Source organism: Telopea speciosissima, chromosome 11 (genome assembly GCF_018873765.1).
Source record: "Telopea speciosissima isolate NSW1024214 ecotype Mountain lineage chromosome 11, Tspe_v1, whole genome shotgun sequence".
Lineage (NCBI taxonomy): Eukaryota > Viridiplantae > Streptophyta > Magnoliopsida > Proteales > Proteaceae > Telopea > Telopea speciosissima.
The window spans coordinates 56,770,858-56,785,090 of NC_057926.1; the positions used below are offsets into that span (position 1 = coordinate 56,770,858).

The 14,233-nt window shown below is 38.9% G+C and overlaps 2 protein-coding genes across 4 annotated transcripts in view; both read left to right on the forward strand.

Annotated features, from left to right (window-relative positions):
• Positions 1 to 6,150, forward strand: part of LOC122646064 (plastidic glucose transporter 4) — a 28,365-nt gene extending 22,215 nt beyond the window's left edge. For all 3 annotated transcript variants that reach the window (XM_043839535.1, XM_043839533.1, XM_043839534.1), the window contains 5 exons: positions 1,974 to 2,120; positions 2,238 to 2,311; positions 4,468 to 4,556; positions 4,672 to 4,786; positions 5,675 to 6,150. In XM_043839535.1, the coding sequence (XP_043695470.1) occupies positions 1,974 to 2,120; positions 2,238 to 2,311; positions 4,468 to 4,556; positions 4,672 to 4,786; positions 5,675 to 5,857 (608 nt within the window). In that variant the 3' untranslated portion in view covers positions 5,858 to 6,150. The remainder of the gene's footprint in view (positions 1 to 1,973; positions 2,121 to 2,237; positions 2,312 to 4,467; positions 4,557 to 4,671; positions 4,787 to 5,674) is intronic.
• Positions 6,151 to 9,165: 3,015 nt separating this feature from the next.
• On the forward strand, positions 9,166 to 12,154 carry LOC122646367 (AP-3 complex subunit delta-like). Its single transcript, XM_043839914.1, is given in 2 exon segments — positions 9,166 to 10,985; positions 10,987 to 12,154. Coding segments are annotated over 2 exon segments (2,931 nt in total). The 5' UTR covers positions 9,166 to 9,206; the 3' UTR covers positions 12,139 to 12,154.
• Positions 12,155 to 14,233: the final 2,079 nt, after the last annotated feature.

Below are 14,233 nucleotides of genomic sequence, written 5' to 3' on the forward strand. Positions count from 1 at the left end.
GCTAAAATGGTTTTGGAGTGTATAACGGAGGCTGTTGAATGCACCACTAAGAGCTGATGTCGTGAGTAGAGAAGAGTTATTACAGAAAAGGTTGAAAAAAGAAGAAAAATAGAGACTCAAAATGACCAGGATGCAGGTGGTGAGAAAAGATATAGGTGGCCTTGGATTAGCAATAAATATGACTTTAAACAGGATTCATATGGCCACCCTCATTTAGTTTTGATAAGGCCTTTTTTTATGAATTGGATAATGCTTAGTTGAGTTGTGGTTATATGACATTAGTCCAACATGATTTTGACATGGTAAGCTGTCATAGGTTGACCTTAACAAAAACTATTTTCTTAAGAACTCGTGCTACGGTTCAGATACCTTGACATGATCAATAAAAAGATTGTGTTCCGGTGAGGCATTTTTGACGCAGCCTAATGTAACCCATTACCTCCCCTAATATTACTTGTGATGTGGTCTTTGTTTTTCCTTGTATTGATTTTCGATAGGCTACAACTCAACTAAACTCAGCCTTCTACCCATAGTTGTTAAGGCGCCTAAGCGAACCAAGGCGATCGAGAGGGGGGGGGGGGTGTTAAAAACCAAGGCGATACCAGAAATCAAGGTGAGAGAAAGGCGCCTGGACGCCTAGGCGACGCCTTGACAACTATGTTTATACCAATTAAATGGGGTCGGCTACGTGGATCCTTTTTCTTCAATCAGCTCTATTCAAAGCCATACTAGTTACTAGTCCTATATGATGCATGTATTTCTTCACCACTTCTCCTAGAGTCATCTTTGGCGGCCTACCCTGGCTCTAGTAGTTCCTTCAATCTGAATCAAATCACCCCTCCGTACTGGAGCATTGAAAGGCCTCCGTTATCATGCTTATGTATCGGAGCTACTCCTAAATTAGCTCTAATTTGTTCATTCTTTATTTTATCTTTTCTTGTTTTACCACTCATCCATCTCAATGTCCTCATTTCAGCTGTCACTAAGTTTGTTTATATGTTGTTTTTCACTGCCCAATATTCAGATCCATGTATCATTGCTGGTCGTATAACTGTCCTATAAAATTTTCCTTTTGAGTTTTAAAGGAATATGTCAATCACATTGTGTAATTCAATAATGTGGGATTTTGATGTCTATCTCTTCAACATTTTGTTCTATAGAAGTGGGAAAATGGGTCCACCTTTCTGCTTCTTGTTATGCATGTTAGTGAAAGTGCAGCTCATAAATTGAAGTATTAACATAAACCACTGTATTTAATCCATGATTTCTCATGTTGTTTTTGATTAGTTTCCCCTGTGAGAATTGTCATTACTGATCATGAACTTAAATAACCTAAATAGGGGTACAACAGACCTTATACTTGCATGTGGTTGGGATCTATAACATATTTCATCCCCATAGTGATTGGTATCCTTTCTAGTCTTTGTTTGTTTAACTAATTATACACGTTTCTCTTAAATTTCTGGATTGATTTTCTCTTCTAGTATTTGGTGTTTTAGTTCATAAGTAAAATCATCAAAGAATGAGCCAAGGATCTTTATATGATGCCAGTGCCTTAATATTTGTCAGATAATTTTGAAGGTGTCTATTCATTTATAAGGGGCAAAAATCTCTCCTCTATTAATATTGTCAATAGCGCAACCATCTTCCCCTCTTTATGCACGTTTCTCTTAAATTTCTGGATTGATTTTCTCTTATAGTATTTGGTGTTTTAGTTCATAAGTAAAAGCATCAAAGAATGAGTTCCCAGGCATCTTGATATGATGCCAGTGCCTTAGTATTTGTCAGATAATTTTAAAGGTGTCTATTCATTGATAAGGGGCAAAAATCTCTCCTCTATTAATATTGTCAATAGCGCAACCATTTTCCCCTCTTTTTCTCATGTGCATGTTTTTGGCAATTGCTGTTTTATGCTGAGACATGATAAAGCATATGAAGTTCCTTAATATTTTCTAACATATGCTCCTTTGCAGTTGTGAGTGTAGGTACAGCACTTTTCTTGTTTCAACAGTTTGCTGGAATAAATGCGGTGGTATATTATTCTACTTCTGTGTTCCGTACTGCTGGAATTACATCTGATGTTGCAGCAAGTGCTCTTGTTGGGGCATCAAATGTCATTGGTTAGTCATTTGTCATGCAGAACATCCTTTAAGTCCTATGCAAAAGCTAGAATATACGATTTCTATTCATGCAGAAACTATCTGACTTTATGTTATTGGGGTTATATCTCTTTACAGGCACGGCTATTGCATCTTCTTTGATGGACAGGCAAGGAAGGAAAAGTCTCCTACTAACAAGCTTTTTTGGAATGGTAGAACTTCCTCCATCTGCTGTATATTCCTTGACTTATCATATTTATTCCAACAGTTAGCTGGGTGCACATTTATTTTATATTGAAAACTATACCCATTACCCATTACCCATTAAGCTTATTGGGATCCAAACATTGAAACGTGGTCCCCATTCATTATGTCTAGTCCTTTGATTCTTCCTCCCCCCTTCCTTCTGATCAATTAAATAGTGTTGATTCAGTTACATGGAATGACATGAACGAGGATTTCTGATAGCTCAGTCTGTGTATGGTCTGATCTTTTGTGCCTCAAGTTCATGTTATCTCATTTACCATAAAAAAAGTGTAGTGTCTTAATACAAATAGTATCTCTCTGGATCTTGGAGAACTGATTCTTGGAACAGGATTTGCTGCTATTTCTCCCTAATCCACTTTCTTCAATTACCCAGTGACCTCCAAAGGGTAAAGAACGTAGCTATTGTATGTGATAGATTGACAGGCTGTACCCTTGCATTCATGGCCCCTGCTCGGCCAAAAACAACATTAGGTTGCCCTGTCAGCCAGCCAGCTGGTCATAGCACCGGTCATAGGCTGTGGCACAAGGGCGTAGACTTTCTGCCTGACTTAGCCATGTGCGTTTAGCAAAGATGGGCAAGCTTGATTCAGATACATTCAGTTCTTGCCTGGGGGCTTCTTGGTCCATAATGGAAAACTGTGTCCTAGCTGCATTAATTGTCGCTGCATGTATTCCTATTCAACTGTTGCATCACATTGGTTTTAGGCATATATGTATGTTTTGATGTCTGGAATAATGGGATTAGCCTCTTTTGTGATTTACGGAGTCCCTGCTTCATATCACATGACAAAGGATTGCAGCCAATGAATAGCTGAACTTATGTTGAAAGATACCCAACCTAGAGATTCAATCTTTGACCACAGATCTGCAGACATACATGTCTCCTTTTTTAACTAGAATGAAATATCTAGTGCAAGTTCTTATGGCGGACTGTCATATTATACTTTTGGTACTTAATGCATGCATTCTCAAACTGATTTGTCATTGAAGATTGATGTATGTTTATGAGCTAAGAATCACAACTCCGTCCCATTCTATATGTTATCCTTATCATTCTGTGTTGCAATAGAAACTTGGTAGGCTTCAACTATATGTCATGCTATCAGTTACAATTATTATCTGTGACCTTCCATGGGGCATGGGTACATATGAGTGAGTCCATGTGGCAGAATCCCATGGCCATGCTGTCAGTTACAATTTTTATCTGTGACCTTCATGTGTTACTCATGGGTGGTTCCATGTGATAAAGAATTCCACTCCTATCTAGCGGGTTAAAATTCAGCAGTAAAGAAATAGCAGAAGTACCTCAAAAGTGGGCCTAAAGCCTCCATCTGGTTGCAAGTACAAGGGAATGATGGGAAGTGGAATTGGTTATAAAAATAAAATACAAACTTTAATGATCATGATTGTGTTACTAACTTAAAATGTTCTCAAATTTAGTAATTAAACTTTCCAAACAGAATCTTTATTTTCCTTTTTCAAATAAAGGAATTTAGTCGCAATATAAATATATATTTTAGAGGTTAGTTGCACAATCATTGTTGGTAATTATGACAAAAGTTTCCTCTTTAGTTTTATTTTAATTTCATTTTCCCTCCATTAACTTCACTTCCAACTAGATGGAGCCTAAAGTAACAAAATGAAATTTGAAAATTTATTAAACTTCGGTTCACCCTTGAAGCATTTCACGTGCCATTTTGTGCTGAACATGGATCAATCAGATGGGTTGTAGGGTCCTCTCTTACATTGAAAACAGTTCAAAATATTAGTCCTGTAAGTAAAATCCACTTACATAATCCCCCCCCCCACCAAAAAAAAAGGGCGGGTATTCTTGTAGCACCCCTTGAGTGCCGCAAAGGGTTTTCAAGTTGGACAATCTCTGTGCATGGTTTTTGATTTGGCACATAAGATAGTAAATAGTCTTGAAACAGTTGCCTAGAGAACATCATTTTTATTTTTATTTATTTAGGTTGGTGCTGGGTAAACCCATGCAGTATTGTAATCTAATTTTGGAGTGTTTGAGGATCCCATTCTTTTTAAAGACAAGGAGTCCTATACTAATCACTGCTTCCATTTGTGTGATGCGGCATTTTCTCTCAAGGCTTCTTCAATGTTGCTACTCTCCTTGTCCTTCACTTGGAAAGCTCTTGCACCTTATTCTGGAACACTTGCCGTTCTTGGTACAGTCTTGTAAGTTAACGTTCTTCTCACCCATTTCTCTAGTCTTTCTTCATAGTCTGGTAGTTTATTCTGTTTTTACTTTATGATCAGACAAATCTAATTTTGCTTTAATTCAACTGAACAGCTATGTGTTATCGTTTTCATTGGGGGCGGGACCTGTGCCAGCTCTTCTACTCCCAGAGATATTTGCTTCCAGAATCAGAGCCAAAGCAGTTGCCTTGTCCCTTGGCGTGCATTGGGTAAGTCTAGAAGAACCAGATCTTACACATTCATTCTCCTGTTTATTCTTGAGGTTTTTGTTCAAAGGTGAGAACTACTTTTGTTCCTCACCTTTCAAGAATCTGTTTATTGCTTCAGTAAGCTGATTACCTTCACTGTGGCGGTACTCTATTTTTTTTTTTTTTTTTTTTGGGGGGGGGGGGGGAGGTAGTGGTGGTGGTGTAGAATTCCCTAATTTTTGTTTGGAAAATGTTTCTGTTTTTCAAATCTCCTCTACCTCGAGAAATGAACTAATTTTTTGGTGAGTAGTTGATATGAGTGTTAATCATCTTGGTGATCTATTGGTTTCTGGAATTGAACTGTATCAACTCTAACTCTAAAACAGTGAAGGGGGTGTGTACCCTTGTATGCTTACTGTCAACAGTGTTTACCATTTTCCCCAAGAGCATTCTCAAAGTAGAATCCCTTGATTATCATGTTAAGTCTGTGGAGCCTTATATCCTTGTTAGTTGTTATCCTAATCGTAAATGTTTCTAAGCACCGCTTAATGTTCTGGTCTTTCTTAATAGAGGATCACCCATTGAAGTGTCAACGTGAACACGAAAAGTATGGAATATTTTTGCATGCATGCATAATTGATATAATCCGATCTTTTTTTCTTTGTTTTTTGAAGATTAACGACAATAATGGACATATTTGGGAAAATGTTCATCATTCTCTTGAAAGAAGGAAAATATCAAATCCTCCTTGGTCTCTAAAAATTGTTTTAATTTCCTGTGGCACCTCATATCCCTGACAAATGTCATAATTCTTTTTCTTTGTAAACATCTGCCATTGTTGCTCTTTGTTTCTTGCATTTTTATTCCTTCTTGTATTAGTAATGGACGTAATGAGTACCCATGTAACAGGTAACCAACTTTGTCATTGGTCTGTACTTTTTGAGCATGGTAACTAAGTTCGGAATCAGCACGGTCTACTTGGGATTTGCTGTGGTCTGCCTTCTTGCTCTTTTGTACATATCTGGTAACGTAGTTGAAACAAAGGGGAGGTCCCTGGAGGAAATAGAACTTGCTCTTAACCCTGCAACTTGACTGTTGTACCAGACGTACAGGCAATAATGACTCCAATAAAGCTCAGAGAAATTAGCTCAGTGGAGGTGATTTCTCTCCTGCGGAGCAGAATTTGTTGGTATGTGTGCTCAAATGATGCTTGGACCTGGCAGCTTCAAATGTTCATGTTTCAAAATGTTGTTTATCAGAGAAATTGACTGTTAGTTCCAAATTCCAATAAACTTAGTGTAACGTCTGTATGGACATCTGGAGGCCAATATTTGTGAATCAGGTTACTTTTATGACTATTTATTAGCAAGAATTTGCCATTTTCTGGAGTTCATCTCAATTTTTTATTCTTAAATTCTGTTTCTAGTTTTAGATTCAATACTTGTTTCAGACTTTTCCCCATGGTTATTTCCATTTCTTGAACCATCTTGCACTTTTAGCTCTCTCTTGCCATTTGACGATCTCCATTTGATTTGAAAATTGATGGGTGGATGGGTGGTGGAACCTACTTGTGCACTAAACTTGGGTGCTAAACAATGTTTATATGGCATTTTAATTATTTCTTTGAATATTGAACTAAAGAGTGAGAACATAAGCAATGGAAGTTGTTGCTTTACTCAAATCATTGGATTCGGAAGGGTGGATATTGAATAGACTGAGCTGGACAGAAATGGAATTAGCTCATAGCCTTAAGACATATGGTGAAGATAATGTGTCATTGTTCAACGCCATCAGATTCTTGGTTATCGTTTACCTGACCTCTGTGACAATAGTTTGTTCGATCTGTGAAGACAAAAAGATTTCCAGGGGAGCACGTCTAAATGGTATCACTTGACAGTCAAGGTTAGAGTCCCTAACACCATCAGATTCTTGGTTATCTTTTACCTGACCTCTGTGACACTAGTTTGTTCAATCTCTGAAAACAAAAAGATTTCCAGGGGAGCACGTCTAAATGGTATCACTTGACAGTCAAGGTTAGAGTCCCTAACACCATCAGATTCTTGGTTATCTTTTACCTGACCTCTGTGACACTAGTTTGTTCAATCTCTGAAAACAAAAAGATTTCCAGGGGAGCACGTCTAAATGGTATCACTTGACAGTCAAGGTTAGAGTCCTCTCTCTCGAACTCCCCTCCACTCCTATCCTTCTATCTTTTTCTCTATCTATTCCTCTCCTTTGAGTTTTCTTTCTCTAACCTACTCTCTGAGACTTTTAAGACATCTCTTTTTGGGTTCTCCAACAATGTAAATCTTAGATGATCATTTGCAGTGGTGTTTCATACCTGACACCTTACAAAAAAATTGTTTCATATCCAAGACTCTGACCTAAAGATGTTGAAAGTTTAATGAAACACAGAGGTCTTCTGACAATTTTGCCAGAATAAGAGAGGGACAGCGTAAGGGGATGATAGCTTTCATGCTACCTGTGCAGAAAACTGTTCCCTATAGCACATTTTCAAGAAAAAATACCAGCACACTGCCTAGAGCAGATGATGGTATTGACTATTGAGTGCACAAGGACAATCCGTCTACATCAAAACGGCCTTTGTTCTCAGCTTGAACTTGATCTAAATGTGATTGTGATAGATTACAATCTACTATTGTTTTCCCCCTTTCAAGCAGTGCTAGGCTTTAAAAGTGACATCGCCGTTTGTTATATTCTGGTATCTGCTCATTTTTCCATAGACACTTTTACCTTAACATTATTAGCATCAACACATGCGTGTGCTTTGCAAAAGAAAATTGGGAACCACAGAAATGCAGTTGGGCATTGCTCTTCCAGGTGAGACTTTAGAGTGTCTTGTAGAAAAATCTTGAAGCCACATAAATCAAGGCATACGAGAGGGAGCCCATATAAGAAAAGGATGGAAGAAAACCGAGCCCTGGATTACCAATAAAGTGAATCATGGGACATGTGTTACCAACTCATTTTAAACAAGTCAGTGAGCAGTATTTTATAATCAAATGCTGTTGGTGCAATGGTAAGAAATAAAACTAGTTGATGAAAGAATCCATAAGAAAGGACCAGGGGTGTGTCGGTCTTTTCGTGTTGGGCTGTGTCTAGGCGTAAGTACACGCCGAAATACAACACCGGGTTAACGTTCTTTCTCCCTTTGCCCTGTTACTTTATTTAAACAATCCACTGGAAACAGTTAAGATTGTGTATGTCTGCTCAACAATCAAGTAGGAAGTAGAAAATGTTTTTTTTTTTGGTAAAGATAATTTATTAACGAAGGAGTCTACAATCAACTCCATTCGCTGCAAGTCGGTCAGTCACTGAGTTAGCTTCTTTAAGAGTGTGAAGCATTAGCTGCCAACAGTCGTTGATTATAGTTGAGATTCTCCAAGGTATAGACTTATTAGATCTATGATTGAGGAAGTAGAAACTGTGAAACAGTTAAAAATTGTCTAATTGGGCCAATCAAGTATAGACTATATGGGGATTTAAACCAAAAAAAAAAGTACAGACTATTTTGGCCGGTTTCTTATATATGTAAGAGTTCTCTGTGAGAGAGTGTGGCCCTTGTGTGTGTGCGTGCATGGAGATCAATGAGAGTGTGTGGCGCATCACCAGGGCGATCATTACCACCTTTCATGGGGTGGGACGATCATGTCTTGGCACAGGGGGAACACAGTACACTCACCCACACAAAACATTTCTCCTTTTTCGTATTTTGAACATTGAAATGAATTTATGAAGACATTTTTGTCTGTCTTGAAGAAAAACAAGCCCCTGTAAATGGTAAATCTGCCCGAAAAACAAGCCCCTGTAAATAGGGTTGTAAACGGGTCAGATTTGGTTCGGATAGTGCTATATCCGCATCCACATCCACATCCACATCCAATTAACTTTCGGACGGATTCGAATAGTGCTAAACGGATACGGATCAGATATTCTATCCGGTTACATGTAAATATAGTTTTTCGGATAGCTACAGTCTATCCGTATTCATATCTATTTAGCCTTTGGACGAATTCGAATAATGCTAACTGAATACAAACACGAATACAGAAATAGATTTTGATTATTCATTTACATCCCTACCTGTAAGGTTGTAATTTGTATCTACTAAAACTATACGTAATACGGCAATACGAGGGAGTATCTTTCTCTTTCTTCAAACGAAGATTGAAAACAGGGATAAAATCCCCGCGAAAAAAAGTGTTCCTTTTTATCCTCCATTCTCGTACTTAGGTCTTCGTTACAGTAGAGCATTTGAACGGCATCAACTTGAATCCCAATTCTGGACAACAAGTTAAGAAATCAATTATCGAATTCCATCTTGCTCGAATTCTTAAGATCTTTTCAATCCAACCACACCCCCTCTCCCCTTGTAAATTCGCAGAAAGACTGCGTCTTTGGGTGGTCGTGCTCTTCTTCCATGACGCCGTCTTCAATCATGGAGTCGCTATTCCAGCGCTCCTTAGAAGACCTCATCAAAGGCATCCGTCTGCAGGTGATTGGGGAATCCAAGTTCATCGCTAAAGCCGTGGAAGAGATCCGCCGGGAGATCAAATCCACAGACCTCCACACCAAGTCCGTCGCTCTTCAGAAGCTCACCTACCTCAATTCCATCCACGGCATCGACATGTCCTGGGCCTCCTTCCATGTTGTAGAAGTTATGAGCTCCACCCGATTCGGTCAGAAGAAAATTGGATACCTCGCTGCTTCAGAATCCTTCCATGAAGGCACTGATGTCATCCTGCTTATCACCAACCAGCTCCGCAAGGACCTCACCAGCACCAATGAGTACGAGGTAGGCGTCGCCCTCGAATGCTTGTCCGTAATTGCCACCACCGATCTCGCTAGGGACTTAACTCCAGAAATCTTTATGTTGCTTTCTAGTACTAGGACTTTCGTTAAGAAGAAAGCAGTTGCTGTAATTTTGAGGATTTTTTTGAAGTACCCAGATGCAGTTGGGATCGCTTTTAAGCGTTTGGTTGACAATTTAGAAAATTCGGATCCTCATGTTCTGTCTGCAGCTATTGGAGTCTTTTTCGAGTTAACCTCAAAGGACCCCAGATCATATCTCCCACTCGCCCCAGAGTTCTATAGGATTTTGGTTGATTCCAAAAACAATTGGGTGTTGATCAAGGTGCTTAAGATCTTCTGTGAACTCGCCCCCTTGGAGCCGAGGTTGGCAAAAAGGGTTATTGATCCGATATGTGAGCTTATGAAAAAAACTGGGTCAAAATCGTTAATGTTTGAGTGTATTCGTACTGTGTTTACTAGCTTTACTGAACACGTATCTGCAGTCAAACTTGCAGTTGAAAAGATCCATGAATTTTTGGCTGGTGATGATCCGAATCTTAAATATCTTGGCTTGCGGGCGCTTTCAATTGTTGAACCTAGGCTCTTGTGGCCGATGTTGGAGAACAAGGAACTGGTGATAAAGTCCCTGAGTAATGCTGACCCGAATATTAAAGTTGAATCCTTACGAGTTGTCATGGGGATGGTCTCTGAAAGTAATGTGGTTGAGATCTCCAGGGTTTTGGTAAATTACGCACTTAAAGCTGACCTTGAATTTTCCAACGAGATTCTTGGGTCTATCCTTTCAACTTGTAGTAGAAATCTTTTTGAGATTATTGATGATTTTGATTGGTATGTATCACTCCTTGGGGAAATCTCAAGGAACTCGCATTGCCAAAAGGGAGAAGAGATTGAGAATCAGCTTATTGATATTGGTCTAAGAGTTAAGGATGTTAGACCAGAGCTTGTCCTTGTTGGACGTGATCTTTTGATTGATCCTGCATTGCTTGGTAACCCGTTTTTGCATAGGATATTGTCTGCTTCTGCTTGGGTGTCAGGGGAGTATGTTGAATTGTCTAAGAGCCCATTTGAGCTCATGGACGCATTGTTACAACCCCGCACCAGCCTTTTGCCTCCATTAATAAAAGCTGTGTATATCCAATCTGCATTTAAAGTTTTAGTTTTCTGTCTTCATTCTTACCTCAGGGAGAGGAGAGTTATTGCTTCATCATCTGATGATTTAGCTGAAGAGATATCTAATTTGGCTTCTGAAAGGAAGTGCCCACAAGTTTCTGATTTAGCGAAATCTGAGGCAGCTGCAGACTGCAAGCAGGATGAAAGATTTAACCCAAGCAGTTCAAACAGAACATTAGATGATATTATTATGGGAAACGGAGATGGAATTTTCTCTCACAAAGTACCTTCCAGTTTCTGTGGAGAAAGAATCTTTCACACATGAATCTATTTGTTACCTGATAAATTTGGTCAACATGGCTTTGGGCCCACTTTTAGGAAGTGATGAAGTGGAAGTGCAGGAGAGAGCATGGAATGTACTTGGGCTGGTTGGGCTAGTACAACAAGAAGTGTCTGGTTGTGTGCCTATAAAAGAAGGCAGTGTTGAGATGGAAAAACCCAAGGCTTCCATAATTATTAAACTGATGCATGATGTATTCTCCAAGGAGCTTGTTCCAGTCTCAGGGAGTGCTCAGGAAAGAGTTCAGATACCTGATGGGCTTTTGCTGAAAGAGAATCTTGCTGATTTGGATACTATTTGTGGGGATATTCTTATCCTCAACTCATGTTCGTTCTCTATCGGAAGTCATCAAACAGGAGACAGGGACAGTGTTTCCTTCTTCGACCAGCAAATAAAAGAAGAACCTGAACTTTCCACCGAATCTACATCTCTGCTTGCACAACACCGTAAGCGACATGGGCTATACTATCTTCCTGCAGAGAAAAATAAGATTATATCTAATGATTACCCACCTGTGAATGAACCTCAGCCCACAGGTAGTTCCATTGATGGTGTTCATGATCTTGTAATGCTTACAGAGAAAACACTGGTATCAAAGAAGAAGCCAAACCATGCAAAGCAACGTCCTGTGGTGGTAAAATTGGATGAGGGAGATGAAGTGCCTGTTTCTGTTGTGCAACAAATAAATTCAAAAGATGATTTGCTCTCTAGTGCTGTTCGAGGCGTTCTTCTAGGTGATGAACCCAATGTAGCAGCACTGCGAAGTAACCATTCTGATAAGTCATCTGGGAAGAAAAGGGTGAAGGAGGTGTCTTTAAATAGTGAAAGTGTTTCTCTGCCGAAACAAAATTTAGGTGATATGGAAAACCTCAGTCATGGAACCTCAACTTCTAGAAGAAACAGACATCGTAGTCATGGTAAAGAGAGACATAGAAGTCCCAAAAAGAATGAAGAGGGAAAGGAAGAAAACAGTCATAAAGCCAAACTGAAGAGTAGTCATTGTCATAGTAGACACAAAACTCGGGAAAAGGGATATGAGTCACTTAACTTGGTTGCACAAACACCAGTGACACCAGATTTCCTCTTGTAACATAAGAAATTGCAAAGTTATTTTTTTTGGCTTTGCTTGGTGGAGTTGGTTACAGTTTTCTTATGGCTCCACCTTGTTTCACTAAGTTCTGTTCTCAAGTAATGCGCCTACATTTGTTTCAGATACATATTTGAAATATTCTCGGCACTCAAATTTTGGACTAATTTCTCACATGCATCAATGTGCAAGTCATTTTGGAATAACTATAGAGGCTGTTGATCCTTGATTCATGCATAGTGCAAAAGCATGTGCAGTCCCTTATCTGCTTCATGAAAATAGCATGTTTGAAGTTCAATACTGAATCATACGGACTGATGATTATTCATGAGTCTTTAACCTTTAACCTGGTTATCTGGTGCAAGTTAAAACTATGGGATTTTGTAGAAGTACACAGTGGAATGGATTAATCTGTAACCTTTAGTTCACTAATGTTCTGACACTACATATGACTTCTGTTGATCTGCTTCTTGCAAGGTGCTTACTGAATCTAGAAGGTAAATAACTATACATAAGAATAATAAGATAACAGGGAGCTGTTCTGTTGCATTGAACACTTTTTCTGCACTCAATAATCAAATCACTTACTTCGTTTGTGGATCTTCCTAGTGTATTATGGTTTTTGGTTGATTATTGTCTTATTTTTTCCTCCTATTTCTGTGTAATGGTTGTGTAATTAGGTTTGATAAACTAAGTAATGGTGTGAGTTGGCCACACATCAAATATTCAAATGTCAAACTCAGATTCAATCAAATAACCTCCCTCTATGTACAACCCTCTGTCCACACTTAGAATTATTCAGGGGTAGTCTTTCATTTTTCAGTGATTTATTTTGCCACTTGGCAAAGTCTGTTTCTGTTGAAACTTGACACGTGAGCAGGAGACCTTCGGTGTACCAGTTAACAAAATTCCTACCTTATCCAAAGTGCCATGTGGCATAACTTGGGGTGCTGGTGTAGAGAGTACTGCTGATGTAGAGAACCTGCCCCCTAATCTTAGCTATTTCTCTTTCAAAATATGCTGTTTTGCCAAACCTGCGGTCCAGTTGGATTAAAGATATGATAGTTTCGTTGGGAAATGATAATTTCAACTCCAGTCATGGGGCAAATACTCCTTAGCCTCGTCTTGGTTAGCATCTCCTTGACAATTGGTTTTTAATGATACAATTATACAAGTCCAGTTACCTTATTGATTAACAATGGCAAACCCATTTCACAGGGCTCCTGTCATTGCGGGGTCTCGGAAGGGTCATAATGTACGTAACCTTACCCCCACTTCACGGAGAGGCTGTTTCCCAACTCAAATCCACAACCACTTAGTCACAATGGAGCAACCTTTGACGAGAGACATTATGGCCCAATTGATTCTTGACGTGTTCAGAATGCTTCTTCCCTCTTTTTCCTGCAAACTAGTCCTTAATCTCCTTTTTATGGACAGATTAGTCATTAATATTCTGTAAAAACTGATTAGTTGTGAAGAGAAAAACCACTCATTTTTATGATAAGGTGCTCTCATACTCTTTGAAGACTTGTTCGTATCTTTTTGTGGATTTGGTTAACTATTCTTAGTTCTTTCAGATCAGTCTTTAAGGTTTAGTGGCAGGTTCTTTTCCCCTTGACCATTTCTCGTCTTTCATGTACTGAAATATAGATTTTTTTGAGTGCGATAAATATTTGAAGATGTAGACCCTGAGTTGCATCTGGGCTTCATGCGTCTCTGTACAAACATGCTGTAGATGTGTGTGTAATTGTTTCCTTCTATGAGCAAAGTGAAGTTGCATAAAGAAAATGCTTGTCAATTTTTTTTCTGCAGAATTAAAGCTTTGTGAAGGAATGTCTCATTCAACATTATGTTGTAAGGAGCTACGAAGAGGATCCTGAAGCACTATAACAAAGGAAAGATTTGAGTGAAATGAGAGTGCTTACAGATCCATCTCCTTCCCATATGGTCATGTTTTATGCTTGTCAAGATATGCTTTCTTGCTTGTTCTCTGCACTTTTGTGTTTTTTAAAGCATACTGTATATTTTGTAAGTCCGACTTTGTTGCCTACATTAATGAAACCTTTAATCTGTTGCTGATAAAAAAGAAAAAATAAAG